At 37.4% G+C, this 26,810-nt stretch overlaps 1 protein-coding gene across 1 annotated transcript in view; it reads right to left on the reverse strand.

The window, feature by feature from the left end:
• The window catches only part of HCN1 (hyperpolarization activated cyclic nucleotide gated potassium channel 1), a 213,112-nt gene that overhangs the window by 19,770 nt on the left and 166,532 nt on the right, over positions 1–26,810 (reverse strand). The window contains exons 5-6 of the mRNA XM_054811028.1: positions 22,972–23,118; positions 3,464–3,704 (exon numbers count right to left, since the gene is read on the reverse strand). Coding sequence (XP_054667003.1) covers positions 3,464–3,704; positions 22,972–23,118 — 388 coding nt within the window. The remainder of the gene's footprint in view (positions 1–3,463; positions 3,705–22,971; positions 23,119–26,810) is intronic.

Consider the following 26,810-nt stretch of genomic DNA (forward strand, 5'->3'; position numbering starts at 1 on the left):
GAATGCAGATCTGAGTGTAGCCTAGCCACTATTTCTCACACGCTCCCTTACACATTTTGTATATTCCATCGAAGAGGGAGTGGGGGTGAAGGTGGAAGGGGTACATGGCCTAGGGAAAAACATAGTACCAGAAAGTACTTTCAAATTCCTACTAGTACTTGGAGTAGACACGTAAGATGATAATATTCTTCAATCAGCAGTCTGAAAAAACCTTGTTGGGATTAAATTAGCATCCTGTGTGCTGCTGGGCTAAGTAGTGTTCCCGCAGACAAAGTTCAAGAAGATGAAATTTATGAACACACATGAAGGCTAAGGGATAGGATGCTCTTCCCACAGGAATACCAACAAACCAACCACAAGATGTCTGTGGTTACTGTCTTGTACTTACGCTTTCCTCACAGAAAGGAGAAACCAGTGAGCACAGATGAGGAAAGAAGCAGACAGAGCCCAGATCTATGGAGGGCTTTCTGGAGTCACCACTCTTCACCTCCCTCAAAAATCAACAGGGAACGTAAAGCAGAGGTGAAGTGTAGTCTGATTAATCTATTCCATTGATGATTATCCAGACGCATTCATTTTGAGTTGAATTTCCAAGCAATTGTAAGGTTTATCTAGTTTCGTGTGAGACTTATAACACCCAGATCCACAGGGAAGCCTGTTTTTTTAATTAAGAGCAAAGATCAAGCAAGAGAATTTAAATATTCAACAGCTTCTCAGTATTCAAACCTCCAGCTATTTCCTCGCTTTATTACTGCAACTTTTGGTTTTCCAGGCTCTCACTCTCCCAAGAGTCTCCATTCAAGCCTCTCCCAAATACTGATGACATTGCTTTGGTTCTTCTTAAATCTTGGCTTTCACACTGAACTCCAGTTCTCCAACAACTCCAGGTTGTCAGAAGGTTTATACTAATACAAAGTTGTCAATACCCAAATATTTTACATATTGTCAGTTTGATAAACGTTTCCCAAATCCAAGGTAGGATGTTGGTGAAACCACCCATGAACTCTGGAGGTGAGCCTGGCTCTCCTGGGACTCCTCTCAAACCTCCCCCAGAGCCAGGGCCTGCAGGAAACTCAGCTATGGGACATACCTGACATCCAACAGTTAGTATCTCTGAGCTGGGATTGGGAGCTTCCAATTCATAAGACATTTAAAAATTGAAAAAGGATCCATTTAGGTATGGCACACCCCTCCCACCTGTGTGTCCTTCCCTTGCTTGTGAGAGCACAAGTGTTGATATTGATTTATTGTGTCAGACCTGGGACCAATTTATAACCAAATTTATAACCAGTTGAGGTTATAAATTGCAGCTTCTTAAATGATATCTCAGCCTCAGATTTTGCATGTCTCCATTAGGCAAAAAAGGGGTTATTGGTTTTAGGATTAGAACACAGGCTTATTCTTCCAGCTTGTTATTGTTCCACTGTGCAACATTTCCTCTGTCTGCTTTGGTGTGGAAGCTTTACTCAGATTCTGATACACATTTTGGGGAAAGAGTGCTTCTCCAAAGAGAAGAGAATATTAGAATTATTTTTTTTCTGCTTTGACAAACCAAACCTTTTCAATTCGCAGTTATCGGATGTGCAACTTGTTTCCTTTCTTTTCAGCTGCAGTCAAAGAGGTCATTCTTCTCCAGGGTCTGAAATCCCTTTCTGGGAATTCACAATGTTATATGATATTGTGTTAAAGCAGATCTGAATCACAACACTTTGGATTTTAGGGCACTTCCTTTCTCAGGTTCTCTCTCTCTGTGTGCTTGCCCTTCCTCTCCTTTCCTTGTCTCCTCTCCAGGCTACATCCAGCAGCAGCTATTATCTCCCCTTTGCCCCAGCAGCTGTTAGGCTTTTGATGCATTTGCCCCCATTTTTGCACCCCTTGTCTCATCCCAGCTGCAGTCTGGATGAGCCAAACTACTTTGGTATGCAGTGTAATAAGTTCTTGTGCTGTCTGGATATTGCAAATAGCTTACTTTTTGTCTGTATTCCTGCTAAGAAGGGTAGTGGATGAACAGGATAAGATAAGTAGTCATTTGCACTGCAACAACAGGCTGACGGTTATGTAAAATACTTTGATGTGCAATCTCCTCTTATCCTCTGGTGGTTCAGAGGAGTATTATGGGCAGATTCAGCACGCAGGCTCTTGCAAACTCATTTTCATAAACTGGGGCACTGCTAAGCATAAGAGAAGACCAAGACCAAGGTTGCTCTGTTTCTTCATCCTCAGCATTTACCTTTTCTTTCTCCTTAATCTTCTGTCTTCAGCATCTGCCGTTTAAGCCCGTGGGATAAGCACAAGACCTCTTTACTGAAGTGCTTCTACAAATACTGGTACAAATCACCTTGCAGAGGCTACTGCAGAGTGACAAGGCCTGCTGGCCAGATCAGTAGGAGTTGCTTTAGCGTTATTATTCTAAAATGGGATTAGTTAAGTAACTCTGTAGACCAATTCAAACCCTGAGCCCAATTCACTTTTCTAAGCTTCCCACTTTGGTATACCAGCTAAATGCCCCTCATTAGACTTTCAATTGAACATTTTTTGAAAGGCTTTTGACTCAGTTCTGGGGTGATTCATGGGATTCAAGAGAAAATTAATACAATGACCAACTAACTGTAACCATACACACAAATGTTCAGTCAGCTTCTGGAAACCAGCCTTGATGCTACTCATAGAAGCAGACAGCTATCCTACTGCACAGAGACAATTTACAGTCACAAGGAACAACATTTTCATACTGGTAAATTATTATATGTAAAAAAAGAGATTACTTTCATCCAAATATAAATATTCAGATGCCTTCATCTAAATGAAAACCTATTTTTCATTAGGATTACCAGATGAATTTAATATGGATTAAAATTCATGCCTGGTTTTTATTAATATACATCTGTTAGAGACCTATCTAGTCACATAAGGAGTCCAGTTTGTCACAGTATATACTGGAAGGATAAAAATGGCTGTGTACTAATATTCAGTGAAAAAGCACTAGTAACAGCTTGAAATATTAATAAATACCAAAATATCTCATATAAGTAATGGTCTTTTATGCACTACTTAATTTTGTAGTTCTTACAGTGATTTTTACCTTTTAGAAGTACTTTACATTTATGACTTAAAAATTGTATCCCTTTTCAAAGATTAATCCTGTTTATTTTAAATAGCTGTAAAATTACTACGCAAATAATATATTTTTATTTAAATACCATCTTCTATATAATAGTGCTCTTAATTCAAAATAAGTTCAACATTCAGGAAGGTCATTCTGCATCTTCAATAGCTATCCCCAGAACAGTTAGCAGACTCTGAATGTCTCATTCAGAAATATTTTTTGCACTCTTCACTGCGGTTGGAATTGTCTAGGCAAAAGACAGTAGACTTATTCTGATGTCTCTATGCGTCTGATATCTGAACATGTTCTGTTCTAGTGCATTCACTCCAATGTTATCATTCATTCTTTACTACTCACCCCCAAAGTAAGAGCCATCTGTCAGCTTCAGCTCCTTGTTGGACTTGGTGATGACACCAGCAACACCGTGCTGAATGAAATACATCTTTTTACCCACAGCCCCTTCTCGGATAATATAATCTCCAGGCTGGAACACCTCAAATCGCAGTTTGCTTAGCATAGCAGTTACAAAATTTGGGTCTGCATTAGCAAAAAGAGGCATTGTGGCAACCAGCTTCCGACAATTGAAGTTGACAATCTCCTAAATGGGAAGGAAACATAATGATAATATTGGTCAGCAAATATTTACAATATGGTCGCCATTGAAAAAAAGACTTTCTGCTTTCTTCACAAAGAAGTTCTTTATGCTTATATTGGACTTTTCTGTATTTCTTTCTGTGCGTATTTTTTTAATCTTTTCATTATATTTTCTAGTGAAGTGACTGAAACAACAGTGCAATCTGATTTGTATTTCTGAGGTGAAAGGTTGTTTTCTTCAGGCAATTTTTTACATTATTTATTATTCCCCCTTGATTTTAAGGGAAAAATATGACAGAAAGATAAAAACTAAATAGGAATTACACTGCCTGGCAACAAGATTAGGTCCTGCAATAACTGTATTAAGCAATAAAGTTATGCAAGCCCTGTGTTTTCAAATATTACACCAGTAACATCCTTGTGATCGGAACAACTCCAGGGTCAATATAAATGTACATTACAGTTAGTTGCAGGGCTAGCTGAAATCAACAGGACAATTTCCTTCCCAGAATTTAATTCATTTTATAAACATAGAGGCATACATTCCTGCATATACAGTTGACTTATATATAGAAAACACTGCTATTTTCCTAAGACTGCTACAGACCTTAAGGGTGTCTCCCATTGAGAATATGCACATTTACAGAACTAACTATGAGCACATCTACATTAAAGTATTAGTACCAAAAAGCTATAAATGTTCTGCTTGCTTTAAATAAAAAAATGTACAATTTCTGAAAGAATTTCAAGCTCATTCTTGCAGACCTTACTTTGTCTTAGGAAAATGAACATGGTCAGTTGTCATACAGATTTAACAGTGTATGGAAGAGCTGAGACTAATCAGTATTACAAATGGAGTGGGGCCCAGGCAGGCAACATCTACTGAGTTAGCAACCCAAACATGAAAGTAAGAGCATATATGATCATCTGTATATAAATGCACAAAAAGCAAACAGAAGAAAAATACAACCAGCAGTCACCCAACTGCTTTGGAAAACTAAATATAATTTCATTGTCAGTGGAGTATGCCTAGCATTTCTTACACTAAGACGAGGCTTTCTGATTGGTGTAAAGAAGACATCCCACCTACCAGTTCTCTCACCACATTGACTGCAGCCCATTGCACTCCTGCTGGAAGTTGCTTTTTCAACCTCCCGTGCATCTGCTGTCTCATACTTACGTATCTCATATATCCCATGCAGCCAGCTCTCTGGGTAGCAAGCTCAGATATACCTGTCCACAGTTCAGACAAATTTCTTTCTTCTCCTCCCACCCCCACCATTTGATATCCTGCTTACAGAAATGATGGAGAAGTTCAGCTAATTCCACAGTACAAGCAGCAAAACCATAATGGATTCTTCAAATCAGTCCCTTGCATCTGGGAAGGAGGCGGGAATCTCCCTTTGAAGGGAAGCCATTGGCTATTGAGGCAACTGAGAAGCATGAACATGATATAACAGTGAAGAAACAACCGCCTTTCCTAGGGAAATTACATCCTTTCAAAATAAATCCAGTGGAACCCGGAAAAATAATGTGAAACAAGATGTCTCACCAGGCACCTGGGAAGCAGAAAGCTGTTATCTCCAGCAATGTCTTATTTTCCATTAAAGGATAAGAAAAACAGGGGAAAGTTACTTTCTAGTGCTACTCATAGGATAGATTATGACATCTTCTTACAGTCCTGCAAGAAAATGTCATTATATAATGGCAAGGTGGAAATAGAAGTGCCTCTAAGCAGAGATGAACATTGATTCTTAACAACAGTCAGTACAGCAATTCTCTTTAACCCTGGTCTCAATAGCACCACATCTATATACTTACATAAACACTACATAAGCCTTTTCCCGCCTCTCCTCTTTTTTCCTTCTGGAATGAACCAAGGAGACATAAAAAATATATATAATTTTATATAATTATAATTTAATGCAGATTTAATTCTAGAAATATTGGGTTAAAGATAGAGTTAATGAAGAGTAAGACGCTACGTATTTGAAGTCAAACACTAAACTCCAGTTGAATTCAGTGGGGAAATGATTCTACCAAGAACATTTTATCTGAGAATTATTTGTAAGTGATGGAAATAGAACACTCCTCTTCCACCACTTTTCACTGTACTGCCTCACTCTCCCCCACCCTCTCTGATTGCCATAACTTCCCCTTCTTATGAGTGTTTTAGCATGCCTGAAATACTGCACCATGTATGGACTCCATGGCTGATCATAAATGGGCTGGATTAAGACAGCAGGAGTCAGACCTGAGACCAAGAGCAGAACTCTTTGTGTTTGCATGAAACTTGAAATGTACAGGAATACATGGCAGAAATGGAAACAGAAAAGGAGGAAAAGATCACTAAGATTTGTAATGACTGGGAGACTCCTACTTACAGAAGGGAAGAGCAGTTTGGCTATGACTCCCACCCAGCGCAAGCAAAGACATGAATGCTACTGGTGCAACACTGTGGGACAATACTATCCACACACATGACTTCAGAATCAGAGCTTTAAAAACCCTCACAAACAAGTCATGCTTGTAAAAACACATGGAAAATTTGATGCAAGATGTGGCGCTCTTTGCCTGAATCGAAAAATTATCTCAAGCAACAGCATTGCAAGGTGTGAACTACCAAGTAGGTGTCGTTGGCATTCAAGATCAGTGAATCCTGCTGAGTCGTTAAGTCAAGAGGAGTAATCCCAGGCTACCCCTTCAAGTATATTCTGTATGAGAGCATAAATGTTAAAAAGAAATTCCAGCTGACTGTCTGTCTAAAGGATGAGGAAAAGCCTGCTTTCCTTCTTGTCTAAACACTCCATTTCTCAGTAAAGCTTCAGCCACCACTTCCCTCCCAAGGGAGAGTTATTCTCTGCTCCCACTGCTCGCAGTATGGTGGCATCATGCAAGGAGTCCCAGACTACATCCTCAGCTCCGTACGAGACTGCCTTACTGCAGTCTCAGCTGGTGCTGGAAAGCTGGCAATCACTATTACTCGTCTTGCCTTGCTCAGGGACTTTTCAGTAGACTTGCTGCTTGTTTTCTGTTTCTGAAAGTAAATAGCTTGTCTTGCATCCCCAGGAGGCAGAGAAAGGAAATTACTAAGAAGCAAAAATTGACTGGAAATTATGTAGAAGCTGGTGGGGAGGCACAGAAAAGGCTGGGAGAGTGGAAAGTTCAACTCCAGTGATGATAAGGAAGAAAGAGTAAAATAGACCTAGGTTGAGTAGTATTAAGAGAGAGAGAATGGGAGGAAAACAAAAAGAAGGAACACAAAGACATAGAAGAAAGGAAAAAAAGAAGGCAGGAAGGTTGACTTTAAAAACAGACAGAGAAACTGAAATTCCTGAAAAAGTGAGAGCACAGGAGCACAAAACCTGGCGAAAAGGTGTCTGGAGTGAAAGCTGAGAAGTAGGACAGATGAAGAAAGCAAAAGAGAAATTGGAAAAAAAAAAGACAAGTGACATATCTCAGTAGCATTGTAGGACAGCATGATATAGGCAGAGGGGAGAATTCAGACCTGCATGATTCCTCTTCGTAGAACCAGTCCAACCCAACCAGAAGGAAATTCATCTCGTCTTGGAAATACCAACAAAACACACCCTTGTCTCAGGATTTTCACCCTTGGAATGTCATGTCTCCATCTTCTTCCCACCTTTCTCTCTCAATATGTAATTTATACCTGGATAAACCCATGTATACACACACAGAGGTTACCTGCTCAGCCTGAGTTGCCTAATAAAGGTACCAACATAGCTACAAAACCACCCTGCTGTGGTAATTTCAGCTGTTATATCCTAGCAATGCATTCAGTTTGTTGATTAGTTTCCTCTGAAAGTTTATACTAAAGTACAAACTTTCCTTATTTAAGATGTTAGAAGGTGGAAAATTACTGAGGGAGAAAGAAATGTGTCATTTTTAAGTGCTTTGTTTTTCTTTAAAGTGTTCTTTTATTTAAATATGAGATCATTCAGAGCAAGTAAAACACATTTCCTTAAGTCTTAATCACAGGCAGTGCTGCAATTTCAGATTCTTGTGTATTACTTTAAATATCATCTTGGGGAGAAAGAAACAGTAAAGATTATGAACTTGTTTTATGTAACTCAGAAAGTACTAGGAGAAATTGTTCTGTGTTTTAAAATAAAGGTAACAAAAGAACAAACTGCCAAATTAAAAGCTGACATTTCATGCAGAGAAAAATCCTTCACTTATATTTTCTTTGAGTTAATTCTTTGGAGCCAGACTGGAACCAGATCATGCTGCCCAATATGATATCTTAATTAAATGAAATAATAATGATTTTGTCTCACCTCTACATAAAGAAAATAACAAGTGAAGCCTCAGGAAAGGATTATATTGCTGAAGTGGTTAAAGGGCAAGAGTGATTGAGACCTATGTGGAGCAAGTGTTGTTCTAGTTCAAGTATCGGTCTCTTACGCAAGATCTAAGTCGGAGGTACAATGGTCTGCTTTATATAAGAGATTGGTTAGGTAATTACACTGGCTCCTGCTCCTTTATAGTGTACTAGTTTTATTACTCATCTTGGCCTTCCTGGCTATTTTTTTCAAACTGCTCTTAAAGCATCAGATATGATCATTTTGTGTGGGTTCAATATATCTGGACGACTGCTCCAATGCATCTCAAGATGTCCCATTTACAGAGGCAGCTGCAAGACTGTCCTAGCTGTGACTGGGGCACAATGGTGGCCAACTTCTCCAATGGCATCTGTAAGGGTTTTTAGGACCTTTCCTCAGGAGAAGATTTTTAGATAGAGGTACTGCTTTTAATTAGACTGACTGGAAAAAGCTGTTGCTAGAAAAAAGCAGAAAAAGTTCTTGAAACATCTGTATGTCTGAAAGATTCTTTGCTTTTTCCCACTAGTCCAATTGAGCTAATAAAAGGTACTACTTCCATCTACAAACTATGTCCTTATTATGTGTAGGCCACCAAAGTCCATTTATTACACTGAAAAGTAGCTTAGTTTCATTAGGTCATTTCTACATACTATTGTAAAAATCTAGTGCATAACTTGAACAATGCACATTTTTTTCCTGAGTGTCCTCCTTTACACTCTGCTTTCAAAGGATAAGAAACTAAATCAGTCTTAATTTCCTGACCATTGAAAGGAACAAATCACTTTATTGAGAAAGCTATTTTTCCTCTTAGAAATAACTCACAGAAGAAAAATTACCAAGCAAGTGATTAAGAGAGAACTATAGGAAAAAGCGTGGTATTTAGGGATTTGGGGCTCTATGAGCAGGTTAAATATATTTAAACTGGGGTTTAAGGAGTCATATTCTGTATGTGTTCATGATTTCCTGTAATTTTTTAATCCGTTGGTCAATTATAGCCAACTTTGGCAGAAAGGTGGCATTTCACTAAGTTTTCATAGGTTTTATGACAGTGGGCAATCAGGAGGACTAGGATTAGTACCCCACTGAGGGAATGACTACATCATTAGCTCACAACTTGTTTAATGCCAGAAAATCTACATGTGGCAACAGGATGCAATATTCTTCATTTCTGGTGCACCTGAAACTATTCAAATTGCTTTGACACATTCTGTTTAATCAGCTACACAGAGTGTATAACTTAAAATAAATTTTGCTCACAGGCTTTCATATAAATAATAGTGACTATGTACATCTTCCTCTTTGAATGGGATTTCCATGATTTTCCATTTTCCAATTACATTGATCAATTTTGACACAGAGATTCTGTGTAAATTTTACTTACAAATCGGGCAGCTCTTGGATACCATCATTTATGTTTAGATCTGCATTGACAAACACAATTATTTTCCTTCCAAACTTTGTTATTTTGCTATTCTGTTAACATAGTTGGATATTGAGTGTTTTAGAAAGCTTCACTGTCTATCCCCTTCAGCTATGTATTTTAAAGCCCAAGAATGCTCTGATCTGAGGTAACCTACATGTTTGACCTACACACAAAGCACAAAACATGAAAAAACTCTGATCTCTAAGGCAAAACAGTCCACGTGATCTCAGTGGCTGTCAGAACCACTGGTCAGACTATTTATGCACATTTTCAAAACCCTCAGTTCCCCAAGACCTCCAGCATACCTGCATACACGTTGCCCAGAAGCAGAAAATTTTTCAGTCAGCTCTGAGATAAGCTTAGGCAGGCAAAAGGAAGGGAGGACTAAGTATGCTTTCCATCCAAATGATGAATGAAATCCCCTCCTTGGATTCTACCAGAACCGAGTTGAAGCAGGTTGCTTTTTTTCTGTCTAGCTCTGTTCAACTCAGTTTAAGACAAGTCAGCTTTAAAGAGAGCATATGGTAGCTAGTATTGCTGTCTCCTAAGAGAAAGCAATCTTTTTTATGCATTTGCAAACAGAAGGGATATAGATTTGACCAATTATATTTTCTTGGCTTCGTTGATTAAATGTTGGCCTTCTGCATACTTTTCTATCATTTCCTACTTGATTAAAATTTTCTGTTCAACTCCTTATATGCATTTTTTATGCTTTAGAATTATTATTGCATTAAATTCAAATGAAGACAGGATAATCCTTTTGAGGATATACAGTTCAACCAAACCTCCAAAAAGTCAGCCTGATGAAGGATATCCATCTTTTTCCCAGCTTGTTAATTGATTTAATAGAGCTTAAGGGAGAGCAGTTCTGTGTATCTCATGCTTCTCTTCTCTGGATCTTCCATTATATTTAGAAGATTAAAAAAGAGCAAAAGAAAGAACGAAAGAAGGAAAAAAGATATTATCTATCCACCCTTTCATTCACCCAACTGTCCATCCATTCCTTAACTGGGCTATTTAAAAGGGAATTTAGCTTTCATCTTCCTCAATGTTCTGAAATGTTCTATGCCTTTTAAGTTTGGTTTCCAGCTGGGAAAAGGATGAGAAGCATCAAAATGAGAACAGTGATACAGGCAATTCTTTAAGGCAGTCTGTAATTATGAAACAGGCAGTCTAATTTCAAGAGTCAGAGAAGTCCTGATAATCTAGATAAGTACTTAAAGTTTGGACCAATTGACCAATCTCTACTTTTGCAGGTTTTCCTTTCTGAACAGTACTGCTGAACAAATTTCCTGAATGCTCTTAGTAAAAAACCACCCACAGTTCATTATAGAAGGTAATATGGAGTTAGTGCTGTATGATATAGTATTTGCTGTAGAGACCGTTCCCTGTTATTAACTGAATAAATGAACTGCAATTTGCAAATTTATTTAACAATCACTATTTCATTTTTTCTTGCCCCTGAGTAACCAAATATCTTGATTCCCATTTGTGTGTGTGTAGTGTTTGGTTCAGTAAGTCATTTTAAATATTGAAGTTGTCCCATTATGCCAATGAGACTACAGATTTAAACACATGTATTCTCAAATCGTGGCAGACAGGTAAATCCTAAGAGGTATCCATATTGATAGGTGAATCCTATTGGTATCCATATCCTATTGATACCCATATCAGAAATCTGTGTTAGTACATGGAAGAGTGGCATGAATTAGCCATCATGTTTGTTGTACAAATCAATGAAGCACCCTTCAAGTTTTTCTCAAACAATGATTAAGAAATAGGAGAAAGTTGGTTTTGCTAATAATGACAAAACTTTTTCTAAACTGTTTGCTCATAGGTTAATATCTACTGCAGCATTGCTTTCCCACTGTCTTTGGAGCTTCCAGTCACCTCCTCTATCTGGTAATCTCATGATTGTGGAAACCATCTTCATTCTTGTCCACTTGTACCGAAACTCCAGTGATACCACTTGCTAACACCAATCAATCTGTGGTTGACCTTGTGTCTGATCTGTGTAGCAGCTACTATTTTTTCTGCTATATCTTTCTAAAAAAAAACCAAACCAAAACAAAAAAAACCCCCAAAACCAAACCTCAGATGCTACTTATAGCTTTCCTGAATGAAGAGTACTTCTTATGTTCACCAAAGTCACTAAGATTTCACCTGACTGCCAGTAAAAAAAAAAAGGTTTTGTTTTAGAATAGAGCTGGAAAGAGTGTTGCTGTTGTCAGGACAGCACTTGATTCACCTGATTGCAAGGAAGAGTAGTTGTGCATGAGAGCGAGAAAAAGAGGAAGAGATAGTGGAGTTTCACAAAGGCAGCCTGAGTTACACTTACATTTGTGTGACTTATTAGGTAAAATATATTGATTTGGGTGCTTTGTTCTGTAAAATATGTCAGTCAGAATGCAGAACAGCACGTGATACCTGAACGATACAGTTTCTTTCGCTGAAGAAAGGCAAGGCTGTGAAGATAATAACTGGTGGATGAAAGCAGGGAGGAAAAAAATCTGTGTTTGAAGTTAGCAGTGGGGCTGACTGGGGGCTAAAACAAAGTACGGAAGCAAAGAACTAGGTGGCAGGAAAAAATCAACATGCCTTAGGAGAAACAGAAAGTTGTGGCTCGGATATAAATTTCTTTGTTGACTTATTTGTGATTTGCACTTGTTTGATCAAGATTAGAAATTGAAGCTAGGAATGCTTTGATGGAGAGTTTATTGTGAGCTCTGCAACAGGCAAGAAATTCCTTCTGCAATCCCATCCCTCCTTCTTTGTCCCCTCCCATCTCCAGTCCCTGGTGTTCTACAACCCAAACGGCCAAAACAACTGAGTCAGCAAGGAATGTGCTTTATCTACACCCTATGTGTACGGCTTAGCTGACGCTGTAACAACAACAACCAGGAAAACAGTTATTTAAAAATCAGTGGTGATTTGTTCACTGAGTTATTTTAAAGCTCTCCAAGAGCTCTGGATCAGAAATACTGTTATCTTGTTAATTGCTATGTTAACACTTACTTCTTATTATGAATTGGTTCAAAGCCTCTCTCTATAAAATTATTAAGTGGCTTAAATTAAATCTTACTGATTATACTGGATAAATCCCAGTTAGTTGAGCTTGAAATATCTACACTGAAATTATGTTTAGAGTTTTTAAGTACATTTCTGTTTGCATCTCATTTGATTTGTAACTATTCGATGAAGGCCTACTCTATATTACGATATGGGAGAAACAGCAAATGTCTAAATCTGTGTAACACAAAAAAATCTAAACATTGCTACATTATGTATTATCCGCATCTTAAAGTGGCGAAAAAGGGCATTGGTAAACATTGAGAAGATTTATTTAGATTTCTTAGAGAAATATGTGACAGAACCCTGAATGCCTGTGTACATGCTAGAATATTTACAATGTCAGCTATAGATGTACGCATCTATATATAACAGATATAAAAAGAACGATAAGGAGGATGCACAATCCCTTTCTAATTCTGAATCAGCCTTCGTCACTGCTTTGCTATGTAAACTGGGACAAGCCAATTATGAGACCATTTGAATTTGCCTTCTAAAGGAAACTACTGAAAAGGGAGATGGAGCGAGATCAGGCGCAAGGGCTCAGTGATGTTATGTTGTGAGTACCAACTTGCGATGCGAGTTTAACGAGCTCATGACCCACATTCAGGCCACTGCGCCAGAGCGCAAGCATGTAGAAGTAAAAAAATAGTGAAAGCGCTGATTCTAGAGCCCAGTTTTACAGTGAAACATGATGCTCAGTTGTAAGGTTAAGACAGAGAGAGCAGGCTCCAGAAGAGATATCATCGGATGGTAAAAATGAAGATAAAGTCTCTGGGAATAACTTAGTAGAGTGACAGCCAGACAGCCCTGAAGACAATTTGCCTGAGAGTGCTACTTTGGCTAATACTGGTAGCTGCAGGGGAAAGAGATGGATAAATGGCATGGGAGGTGTAAAGAGTGGAAGAAATTCTGAGGAGTGCAAGTAGGCATGGTGACAGCAAGAACAGCCTCGATAGCAGATCATGTGGAGGAAAGAGAAGCCAAACTGGCAGGAGTAGACTAGTCAATGTGGATTAGTAATAACAGCTGGAGTAAAAGTGAAGCATCAGACTCTCTAAACATCCAGTAGGCAGACACACTTAACAATGGCGTGGTATCAAAGAAAGAGTTACATTACAACTAGGACCCAAATCATGGCCAAGTCTTGACAGATCAAGGATGCATGGGACTTCCTCAGGATATGTACAACCTGAAAATTTTTGTTCTAGGGAGCATGGTGAGGAAGTGGCTATGTAGATAATAAACAAGAAACCAAGGGAGATACCTGTAGCCTTCCGTCATCTACATTTAGTAATTATGCTATGCTTGCTCCCTGCATACAATCAGGCCTTAAATATTTGTGCTTCTGCTTTCTTTCCAGCACTAGACATGCACTAAAAGCAAGAGGGCCTGATGACAGCAGGGCACTTGGGAGCTGCCATTAGCATCTGTGCGTGAGACCTGACGGCCACAGGATGCAGGTGCATAGGCAGTGCCATGTTCTTTGCATCAGTTAAATATTCTTTTTCAAAACGATTTCAGTTCATCTGCTTGCCCAAAGTTTTAAATTTATTTAATGATTAATAGTATTTAAGTATCATTACATTACTCACTTCATGAATTAAATATAGTCTGAGGATTATTTCCATAAGAAATATGTTCCTATAATTTATTCAGGAAGATTTTTAAATGATCTTAAGACTATATCTTAATCCCTACTTTTACGAATAAATTTATCTATATTGATTTTATATCATAGGAGAGCCCTTAGAACCCTTGTCTTTACACTTCATTTTAAGGTAATATCTTATAGACTGGTGGCATAAGAAACATGTGTTGAGATATACTCTCACAATGAGAAACATAAAGATCATATTGGAGTGCATAATGCAATGTATGTACTTAGTACTATGCAAATACATCAACAGAGTATTATATGGTATTTTTCTCACACATAGACCTTGGACACATGCATTTGCATGTATGTACCTGTGTATATATGTGTATACACATGCATATATGTGGTCTCCCACACATATATTTCTATGTGTGCATGGACATATCTGTATGTGTACAAATGTATATATTTGTACATTTAATGTAAAAAAAATCAAAGTTTAACTCATTAATGTGTCCCATTAGAACTATTTTTCAAATTAGTTTTAGTTAAATATTTACAGGTTAATATAACTCATGTAAGAGTGTGTGCTTGTATAACTGAAGTTATAATCTACAGCAAAAAGGTGAGAGGAAGGAAGATTCTGGTCCCAGTCCCAATTATGTGCTTTGGAAATGAAATGTCCTGATGTTCTATATGCTGCAAGGACACATGATCTGTATCTATTTTCAGCGAACATCTTCTCACATGGTGGCCTAAAAATAGGCCAGCCATGAACTTTAAATAATGGCTCAGGAAGGGTATTAACCTCTTTCTCACGTTCTAAGTTTGTCCCATTGCTGTAAGTATCAATATTATGAAGAACGTATCTGGTATTAGAGAATGACAAAGCAAGCAACATACACCTCTGTTTCTGCTTCTCTGCAGATGTCATTGCCTCTTAATTCCTCTCAAGGTCTGTTATATATTAAGCCTTCCACACATAATATTGCGCATTTATCTTCCTCTCAGTAGTGAATCTATCTAGTGCCAGATGCTGAAAAGCATGAACTATTTCATTTCCAACCCCTTCTGATGGGAGGCTTTCTATTCTTGGTGAAATATGGATTATGAAAACTTGCATTTTCATAAATACACAAGTATTTATACAATGTGTGGCAATGAATGGTACAATGAGTAGGTAGATTTTTGTTTTGGGGACCGTGGATGTATGTACTAGCCACTGCATTTCCCAAATATTCTGTTACAACTCCTATAGCATAATGCTCTCATCAGGTACATTTTTCAAATAATTCTCACTAGTTCTACTCTTTTCTTACTTTTTTTAATAGACACAGATCCATCTTTGCTTCCTGATTTTCAATTTAGTACAAGAAAAAACTTCACTATGAAATAAACATATTTTTAATACATGTAAGGTGACATTCCTGAGATCACAGAAATAAATATTAAATAATAAAAATTGTAACTGTATGTGCTTTAGGGTACCTTATTAGTATCTTCTCAACCAACCACATAGTTTTGCTTTTCACAAATGAAGGAAAAGAAAAATGGATTTATTCAGAAGAAAACTAACAAACATAGACTCCACAGAACAAACTGGGAGACTAAAAAACCTCTTAGGGGAGCTCCTTGCCTCGGTGCTCTACTCCTACTGAGGCTGGTTTAGGATCCAGCGCTACCACTGCGCAGGATTGTGTAAAGGTACCATGAACGAGATGGAGAGAACAGATAAAACCATTGCCTTGATCTTGGCCCAGGAGCTACCAGGAAGTCTGTACCTGTACTTACAGTGTCAGACTCCACATTTTGAACCAGCTTTTAACTCCACTCATCTCTAACAATCTTGTATCACAGTAGTTTAGTCCCAAGGAGAGGAAGACTCTTGTTAATCATTAAAAATATCAGACATTAAGTTCCTTCAGTGTTAGAAACGTATCTTTAAATTAAACAAGTGTAATTCAACACCTTGTACATCCATATCTATGCTAAATTTCATTATCTGTCAATTTATAAGTAATTTCAAACATTTTTTTGCAATTCCAGTTTCCATTTAATCTCTTATATAAAGACTCTTCATTAAAAGACATTACACTTTCAAAAGATTATTTTGCAACTGAGGAGGAGACGCCTGATTTTTCAGGTACTAAGACTTCAGGGAAAAAAAAAAAATCAGTATTTTACCTTTGGCTTACCTGCAATAAGTTTTTGGAGAAAAGATTGTAAGTATGTTCTTATTGTATTTGCTAGATAGCAGCAACACTACAAAATACAGATTAGACAGAGTTTTGTGCAGGTTTCAAAGTAATGAACAATTGTTTTGTTCAAGTGGCTCTAGGAAAAAAGCAAAACAATGATCTATCATTGCCATGATGTGCAGAGTTTACCTTGGCTATCTTCCACAGCTTTAAGATTTACCTTCTTAAATCACCAGTGTACCAACTGGAAATTAAATTCATAAATGTGCATTCAGAACAGATTTTGTGCTCTGTTGTTTTTTGTTTTCCTTGTTTTTGCCTTTGAGATCACATGGTTTAAAAGGCAACTCCAAATTTATGCATGGGAAATGCTGTGTACCCTTCTATATGCTGTTACTACAATAATCATAATGTGCAACTGAGTGCATAAAAATAGGCACATGCATTTGCTTCTGCATCAGACAGTTCACAGCGTATTTATCTCCTTGCTTGTGGTAAGTCACAATGCTAATCTTTATTTGTGGTGACTTTCATGGACATTGGCATGTTTAAAGGGTACCCACTCAACACAGAAACTTTTGTATTACGTGACCCCAAAACAGTTTTACCGATTCCAAACAAATATGTTTCAAAAGACTTTAGCCTGCTTCTGGATCAAGAATTTAAATTCCACAGTGAAAACTGAAGGAAAAGATACTCCTTCTCACCATCTCCAAGGATGAAATTTACAGGAAAGGAATGTGGGCACATCCATATCGTGTACCCCTGCACTGTCTGCACCACATTTTCTTTTGGGATCAGGGCTGCATCCTGCCCTTTGCTTCGCCTCTTCCCCTTTCTATGCTCCCCTTATGCAAGTGCCATGACTTTCTACTGCAGAAGCCCATGAGGGGAAAATGGAGAACCCTGCAGGTACCAGACTGCTTTCCTATAGCCCGGTCCTGCACCTTGAATTACAACAGACTGTGTAGTTTCCAACCCTGCATCAAGAATTTTCATTGATTTATTTTTCATTTATCTTCAATTATTCTCTAAAGAGTTTAAAGGAACATGTGTTAACTTCTGCTGTTTTAACGTAAAGGACTCATAGTCACAATTCGGGGATTAGGGCAAAAGATCCTTCAGTTTTAGCTAAATAAACCAAAACATTCCAAATCCTACTAGAGAGGACGCTAGTCAAGCCAAAGCAAGTACAGTGTTAAAAGAATGTGTTTACATAAGGAGAGCTAACTCAGACGTCATTTGAAGTACTTCGTTATTTTTTTTAACCTTGTAAAAATCAGCAATGCCATCTATAATTGCAATAGCATATTCAGACCTAATAGGAATGAACGTGCTGTGGTAAGCATTGTCTAATCTGTAGTAACCTTTCCTGGCTTTCAGCAGAAGCTGCATGAAGAAAGAAAAATAAAAATGCTTGACTCTTTCCATCCGCTGCCCCTAGCACTACCTGGGTATCAGCTAGCTGAACAATCTTTCACTCCGTTACAAATTGAGACATGACAGACACTTGGACGCATGATCTTGGACAGAATAAGGCAATGGTGCGAAATTCTCCTCTGCGGGACAGCACTCCTGTTGCATTAACTGCTGTTCTCTCAATGCGCCGGACCTGGTGCCCATGAAAACCTTCCTGATTCTGCTCTTCAGGTGCCTGAACCGCAGTTCAGACAGCAGCAGGCACAGACTGGATTTACTCTTGTATAATGGGATTTGACATATCTCACAGCATTTAGTTTGCATCTAAATAGCCTGGTACTTTTCTCAAATAACTTGCCTTTCTATGAAAGGCAACTGCACTAACATTTAGGGATTTGATTTGGATTAGTATATTTGAAGATCTCATGAAAGAAATGTAATGTCTGAAATTTTTACTGAACAATTATGACAAAGGAATCTTATAGGTGCAATAACAAGACTGTTCAAAATCTTAATTACTGAGAACAGGTGCTGTATTATTATCTGTATTATTGGAAGCAGATATATATTGGACTTGCCAAAGCATGTCTCTGCTCAGGATGGATTTGCTAACAAAGCATGTCAAACACAGAAGGGACTGTGATCCTGAATATATATATGATTTCTTGAATAAATGATTTCTTGAAACACTGATTTCTTTAATATATGCAACAGCAATGAAAGTGGCTGGCAATTCAAAAGCTATGTCTCAATGGCAGCATGTACACTCGTGTACGTGCATTCATTGAGGGGCAAAAACACTGCCCATGATTCAGGAAATCAAACTGCATTGTCTTAGGTCCCCAGGAACCTGCTTTGAGTGTGCACACAGTTTGTTACCATGTCACACCTGCTGGGGCTAAGCATCTTAAAACACAATAATCCAATCACCTGCTGATTGTTACTTCCAACATTACAATGGCCCATTTGTTACTATTTTTATTTTAAAAGAGGTTTTCATGGCTTTGCTTAAGCCTTGTGTACTTAGACTATTATTTAGGCATACCTTACACAGATCTTTGAAAAATACCAATGCTTTTTATTTTCTGCATTTGTCAAATAAATAATGCTGTGGTACATCAGCATTTATTCTTCATGACTGACATGTTGAATAATTCATTCATGGCTTCAGTACTCCAGCATATGAACTAAAGTTTTGTTTTATCTTTGTCTATGTGAAAAAAACCTTTAATGCATTAGATAGAGGTATTTGCTCTCTCCATATAGCTATATAAAAAGATATTTAAATGTGTTCCAGTATGACTACATCTATAATTCTGATGCATTTTCCCTAGTTACCTTCCTTAAGCTTCACACAAAGGTTCACTGTATATAAAACTGCATAAAAGTACAGTGGATTATAATGAAAGAATTACCTCTCTGTCTTTTATGAACTAAATTTATGGACCTAAGTTGTTATGGAAGCAAACTATTTGGAATCTCCAATAATTTAACCTTGACTGTGACACTTTATTGTTTTTTAATAAACTCATTTGATTTTCTACCATTATTTTAATGTTTGATGGCCTGTATCCAAAAATTATAATGGCTACACTATTAAAAAGGATTGAAGCCTACCACGGTCTAATCACACCACATTTTGGCCTCATACTATTAACGCTAGAGATGTTTCATCCTTTGTGCTTAGGATTATAGTCTAAATGACACTATAATATTTTGCAATTTCTAAAGATTACTATCAAATAGAAGTAAATAAATTACAAAAGGAAGTAAGTTTTAATGCAGAATGAAGGTTAACAACTGAGAAAAAAATAGTGAAGTTACCAGATTGATAATTTTAAAATTGATCTTGAAAGGACCAAATACATTCTCTAAAAATATATTCAGTGTGTCTACATATACCAAACTGATCTGGTTTTAATCTTGTTTTCACTTAGATACAATTACTATTATCAATTATAAATCCAATAATGGAAGCTTTCCATGATTTTGTTGTGAGAGTATGTCCCTTATGAGTACTATTACAAAATGCTGCCCTTGATGCAATGCTAAACATCGTGCAGGATCTTTTTCAGAACGTTACACTTGACTTATTAGGCAGTAAAAGCAGGTAGGTGGCAAGAACTCCAAGGATGTTTTCTTCTTTTTTTTTTCCTTTTTTAAAAAAAAGTGAACTTTAGAAAACTTCACAACTACCTCTGTCTGCTGAAGAACCAGATATGATATTTATATAAGGGAAGCTAATTGCTACCAGTTGCTAATTACTACCACAAGAAATGAGGGAGGGAGGTAGTTAATTGCAAATGCTATTAAAGGCAGAATTTATTTCACATGTCAGCTGCTGTTTGAAGATGTAGCTATTTTTCTAAGCTAGTCAGCTAGTTTTTTTTACAGTGGGGGTGGGTGTGCCCATGTGTTGGGGTGTGCAAAGAGAGTCTGATGATTAGGTCAGACTTGTTACAGAACTGGTATGGAGCTACAGATAGGTTTGATGAATGCAGCCCTGCATGGCCCAGAAGAAGCAATTTAAAATCCTCTATCTCTGCTGAAATTGTTACTGCCAGGAGTCTCCTCACTACCTTCTCAAGAAGGCTGGACAGTTATTATGAGAGAAGTCTGTGAAAAAGGATATGCTTTTCAGTAAGAGTGAAACTTCTGATTTTAATGACAAGAAACCTTTAATTCCTTACTTTCATCAGAGAGCACTCTTCCTTACGTGCAAATAGTAGCACACCACATATGGCAATGCATGGTTAATTCATTTTGAGTGTCTAGACTTGAGGATATTTAATTAACTACATTACCATGGGACTAATATACCCAAATCGTCCAACTAACTTAACTGGGGAGAAGACAAAGTTTTTAAGTCCTATTTTCTAATAAGTGTCTACCTTAGTTCCAAGTCATTGAAAGGAATCCCTTTATTAACACGAGCTTATCCTTGAATGATACAGGTCAGTGACCAGTTGCTTTACTCAGCTAAGAAGCACCTAGAGAGAGACTAGTAAAATTTAAAAATGTTCAGGATTCTTTTTTCCTTTTTTTATGAAGGCCTAGTTAATTCTCCACAATAAACATGACTCTATTTCTGTTACCCAACAAAGTTAGCCACTCACACATATGCATTAAACTTTTTCTTAGCTTTTCATTATTTTAATCATCCAATCTACTGTGAATGTTCCATACATAATTTTAAGAAGCTCAGTAAAATGAAGACCCATCCTCTTTTACAAAAAAAGTCTTACCCCTACTATAAGCATATACAGCTTTATGAGTAGTATTTATCATGTAAGAATTAATTTTATACCAGTTTTTTACCGCTAATTCTATGTCCTGTAGCTATTTTTAATGGTCGAATGATCATATTTATATCATGCATAATTACTTTTCTGCTAAAAGTGAGACAAAATTTAAAACATGGACCAAAAAAAGGTCATCACTCCTAAGGAGAGCCTAGCTGTGGAAAATTTCAGCCCATACAGTAAACTTTAATGGCTGAGAACAAGGAGAACTGAAAACACTGCAAATTTTTTTATAACATTTGATTATATTTGTGCTATAATTATGCAGTAGTTTGTGTGGTTTCTTTTGTTCTGCTTACTGTAAGTGAGGAAATAATGGTTTCAGTTGAATGTCTTCATCAGAAGCTACTTTCATCAAGCTAAGTATGCCCTGTGGAGACTCTGAATGTTTAACTCTTACCCTATGCTAAACTGAAAGTATAATAAAATGCAGGAGTCATTAAAAACTTAACAAATGCAGTTAATATTTATTCTTCAATGATGCAGCTAGGGTATCTGTGCTATCACCTAGACATTATAGCCTTTGCAGTTATTGGCAGTAAGATGGTATATCCCATCCAATACATGAATAATTGTGTTCTGCCTTTAAAAGGCTCTCATTTATTAGCCATTAGTAACATCATTCCCAGGTGGCAGTTTGTAAGGAGGGAGGCTACATTTAAGGACTGCCATAACACAGACAGGGAGGAGCTGGCCCCAGAGCCCAAAAACGGGCAAGGCATTGTTTCTTAGAACTGTTATAAGTATGGAACTTGATTGATTTCAGCAGTGGATTGTACGACATGTTTTCTCTTCACAATGAAGAGCAGGATTCAATGGGACAGACAATCCATGACAGACCTACGCTCTTCTTATGTCACAAAACTTAAAAAAAACCCCCAAAACCCCACAACCCCAACAAAATCAACCCTTCACATCTTTCCAAGAGCACATATATCATCTAATGCTCTGTTGGGTGTATGTATACACAGACACATATTCAGCACCACTCCTGCCACAGCATAGGATACTAAAAGGCATTGCTTGGTGTCACTGAAAATTACACAGGTTTCATCATGTATCAGACTGCTTCTCCTTTATTCTCCCCTTGTTTCTTTTCTCTTTTCCCTGATAATGGTTTCTTCTCTCTGATTTTTTCAACTTCATTCTTCTCTTTTTTTTCTTTCTTTTTTTTTTTTTCTCCTTTCAGTAGAGGATATCAGCTAACTGATAACACAAACACCCTTGAGTAGGTCAGGCATGAGCACCACCCAAAAGAAGACAGATTTATATCCCCATTAAGCAGCTACCTCTGTTACAGTAAGATGAACACTGCCTTCCTCCCACACAAGCACCTTGCCAAAGAAAATTCCAGCTGTTTCCGCACATAACATAAACTCCCAAACTGGAATACAGACTAGAGTTTTAACAAAAGAGATTTTTTTATGGCTTGTATATCATATTTCAGCTTCCTCATCTCAATTAAAGACCATCTTAGGCAAGGATGCTACTTCACAGAATGAAACAAAGCAGCTCTGCCTTCACTGGTGGCTTTCAGTGGTTTCATCTGCACAGATGCACGGTTAGCGAGTAGGGAGAGCAGAAAAAAACCTTTCACCCATGACCATTCTAGTCTAGCCCCTCTGTATTTTAAAGAATGGCATACAAACACGAGTTTCAGCAATTAAGGATGGGGTTTTACTCCTTGACATCCTTGTGTGGCAATGACTCTGACAGACTGGTTCAGCATAGAGATCAAATCTGTTTATTTCTTTGTGTTGATCTAATATACAATTCATTCTCCTGGTCATTCATTGACTAGGTCAAATGAGATTAAATGTTACAGAATAGAATCAGAAAGAGCATTTCAACACAGAAACAGCAAAGATATGAAATTTTTCTGTACCATGAAGAACTACGCAAATACTTTAATCTTACCTCCCTGAGGGGATCATTTAGCTCATTGAGAATGTTTTCTTCATCAAAGATCTTGCCTTGGTAGCGGTGCTCATAGTAATCATGGATCTTCTGGCGCATTTCAGCAGGTAACTTGTGGAATGACATGTACTGTTCCACTTGTTTGTACTGTCAGGACAATAAAAGGAAGAATCAGAAAAAGAAAACATTTTTTTACTATCTAAAGGCACCTACAAAATGAAAATTCATTCATGTATTCAGTTAAGCCTTACATATTTTAAAAATATAACATTTTATTTGTATGTCAAAGAACAACCACAAAAATATTAGTTAATTTAGAATTACTCATGTGACAGCACAACTATAAACAGAAACTTCCTTTAGTGGCAATGCTATTATCACGTTAATATATAAGTTTTAGAAGCCAAACCCGCACACCTGTCATGTGTTCCCTAAATGTGCAGCTATACAGAAGTTGTGAAAGTACACCAACACCATTTTTAGCTCATTCATTGCAGCAGACAGGGCAACTGTACACAGTGTGCATTTATGTCTCTAGTGCTGTGTTTGGAGAGAGTTTAAGGTGTGAAATTTCAGAAAATGGCTATGCTGTATTAATATGCAACATATTAATATTGTACATGTTTATAAAGTGACTGAAGAACAAAGTTAAAATCTGTGGAGATAATGAAGTAGAAAGCATTCCTCAGGAGGAATAAGGTGAAGAGAGAAGTGAACTGGAAAAATAGGCATGGCATCAGGAAACCGAAAGTGGGGGAAGGGAGAGATGCCAGGACCCAGGAGACCCAGAAGACCTCACTTCATTTACCTTATGCATTTGGTTTCCTTGTTCTTACTAGTCCTCTGTCCTGTCTTCTGCTTTGTTAGATTCCCTTCTTCAGAAGTCTTTTTGGATAGCATAATTTTCAGGAAAAAAAGTCCCAAACTAACATACTCAGAGTTGTACTGTGCTAAACTGCATGATACATCTGAGACCCACAAAATAGAGAAGTTGCATAAACTGCAAATGCACAAGTACCACTTGACCAAGACTTTTGCCCCTCAGACTGCCCATCCTTGTCTCAGTTGAAGAGGATAAGGCACTGAGACACAGAAGGATAAAACCCCTCCCAGGCTTATAGGTGAGTTAAAACTTTGAAGAAACTTGGTTTACTTATGTAAAGAGTCTTAATTTAATTTTTTCTTCATTTTTTCATGCTTAATTAGCTAATTTTAACTGTTTTCAATGAAAAAGCCAATGAAGTCTTAATTAGGATCAGCATCTCTGTAGAGCAATTAAATGCATTTGTAATGTACATGCACTCCTCACGAACTGCAGTGCATATCCTTTAACTTGTATAATTGAAGGCTGCTCCATCCTCTAGAATAAAAATTAGTTTTTGCTTTGAAAAGTGGCAAAAGATTAAATGAGGCCACGTGTACAACATGCATTCCACAAATAAGAGGAAACGTAATTTTGCATGGGATTATTTAACAATGTACGATGAATATGTAAGTCTGATTTAACCTCTGTACAGCTATTTTGCACCTCCGAAGGAAGAATCCTTCACCCTCATCCTTTAGAAATGAGATTTAAATTTGCGTGCTCATCGTTGGTTTCTGTTCTCATATGGAGAAATTTATCTATACCTTGTGGGTTTGAATCAGAGTTCTGGGTCACCAGAAGACAGACATGCCAGAGCATAAACAAAGTATTGCTTCTAAAATTACTCTACTAATCAGTCACAGCTAATCTAGGCACGGATTTACTTAGAGGGAAGAGACATGAGATTGCTCAGTGCTCTATATATTTCACCAAGGTGTTCACACAGTCCCAGCTGCCGTGCAGTGCTCCACCTTTTCTGCAGCAAAGCCAAGCAGAAGATGCTGCACTGCGCAACGTCCCCATCTGCGTGCAGCCCTCCGTTGCTCTGGCCTCATGTAAGGATATATAACGTCGTAGCACACATGGACAGGGAAAGGACTTCACTATGATCCTGAGCACAGGGCCGGCACCCCTCTACCCAATCTTATTTGCATACAAATGTGCTTGAGCAATGCTAATAAAGAGTAATCCTTGCTAATAAAAAATATATTCATTGAGATGCATAATGCAAGAGACCTGCCAAGGACTTTTATACTAGAATGACCTTGAAGAAGAGAACTTTCGTGCTAAAAGCAGTTTGCTTCGCCAGCAATTTGCACTGCTCCCTTTCATTAGTGCTGTTATTTGAATAGATGCTTTCTCACACACAAGAGATTTCTTTTCTCTACCAGGGTTTATGCTTACACATGAGAATTTATGGAAACAGAAAAAATAAAGCTAGTAGGAATATAGTGTTTATCACCAGTGTGTCTCAAAATATTTCCAAATTAGTAACAGCTGCATACTAGCAACATTTTCTTTAAAAAATCTACAAGGAAGTTTAAGTCTTGCACAATTCCTGGAAATATTTAACTATCTAAAACATTAGGTCTCTTTCCATGTCCAAATATCTGACCCTGTGAATGTACAGTATACTACCAGCTTGTAATAAATCTTTTCCTAGTCTTAATCAGTGTGATTTTGACTCATATTCTGTATTATTCATGCTACTACTACTCCTCCCTTCTTGACATTCTGTCATAGCATTTGCGTGAAGTGTTCCCTCAAAACTTTCCACTTACTCTTTTCTTTAGCAACTCATATCTTGCTCTAACTCAGTCCAAGTAATGATTGCTTTTTTATTTCTCAGAAAAGAAAGCTCATTTTTTCAGCCTGCTATATGTTATTGGCAATATTGAGGTTTTCCTGGATTAGTTGTCATTGTAGTGTGTCACATGCCAGTTGCAAAAAAGTGTGCTAAAATGAAGATACAAAGAAAAAAAAAAGGTCCTGTTCACTCCGTGAAATAAAACACTAATTTTTCCAAGTTAATTTTGAAGAATATTTTCTCTGTGGATACCACAGATATCAATAATGGTTAAAAAGTGAGACATTTTTCACTTTTAAATAATTACACTGATTTTGTTGGGGTTTTTTACTCATGAAAAAATTGCAAATAACTTAAAGAGAATGAAACTATTTTGGGGAAAAAATTACATGTCAAAAATGTTTAAAAATTCTCATTAGCACTGCGAATTCCTTGAATAAATATCAAAATTCAGTAGCTTCTTTCCCTGATTTTTCTATCTGTGATTTTACATATGAAGTTGATAAAATTGTCAGTGAAGTTAAATTTTGTCAAAACTTTGTATTTTAATCATATCTGAAAGAGCTGTAACTGATCCTGATTAATCCACCAGACCTGACACTTGAACCTACGTCTTCATGTGTGATTGGAATCATTTCTCTCTAATGACTTTCCTCATCACACTGTATACTGTATCTTTTCCCTTCTAGATTGAAAATTTTGGCTGCTTGGCAGGTTTTGGGTGTGTGTGTGTGTTTGTTTCTTTGCTTGTTTCCTTGTTTGTTTTGGTTTATTCAGAAAAGAGACGTCTTAATTCCACATTCACAAAAGCACCTCTGGTTCTTTTCTTACATCTGTGTGAAATAACTTTCAGAGCCACAGCAAGTTCCCTCAAAACTGACTTTCATTTCTTTTTGGGGTTGGTTTGGGGTTTTTTTTTTTGGCTTTTCTTATGCCACATGAGAAGCACCAGACTACATTCAAAATATAAATGACTGTGTTAAAACTCTCTTTTTAAATTTAAAATTGCCTTTCCATCCTTGCTCCTGTGTGACACAAGGAACACCCGATTTTCCAGGGAGGACTACTTAGTAAGAGAGTCCAGGTGTGCCCGTCTAAAGGGATGTCAGAGGCCTCTAAAGGCAATAGCAAACTAGTTCTGATTCCAGGGTTCTCAGGAGAGAAAGA

The sequence above is a fragment of the Grus americana genome, chromosome Z, assembly GCF_028858705.1.
Source record: "Grus americana isolate bGruAme1 chromosome Z, bGruAme1.mat, whole genome shotgun sequence".
Taxonomy (NCBI): domain Eukaryota; kingdom Metazoa; phylum Chordata; class Aves; order Gruiformes; family Gruidae; genus Grus; species Grus americana.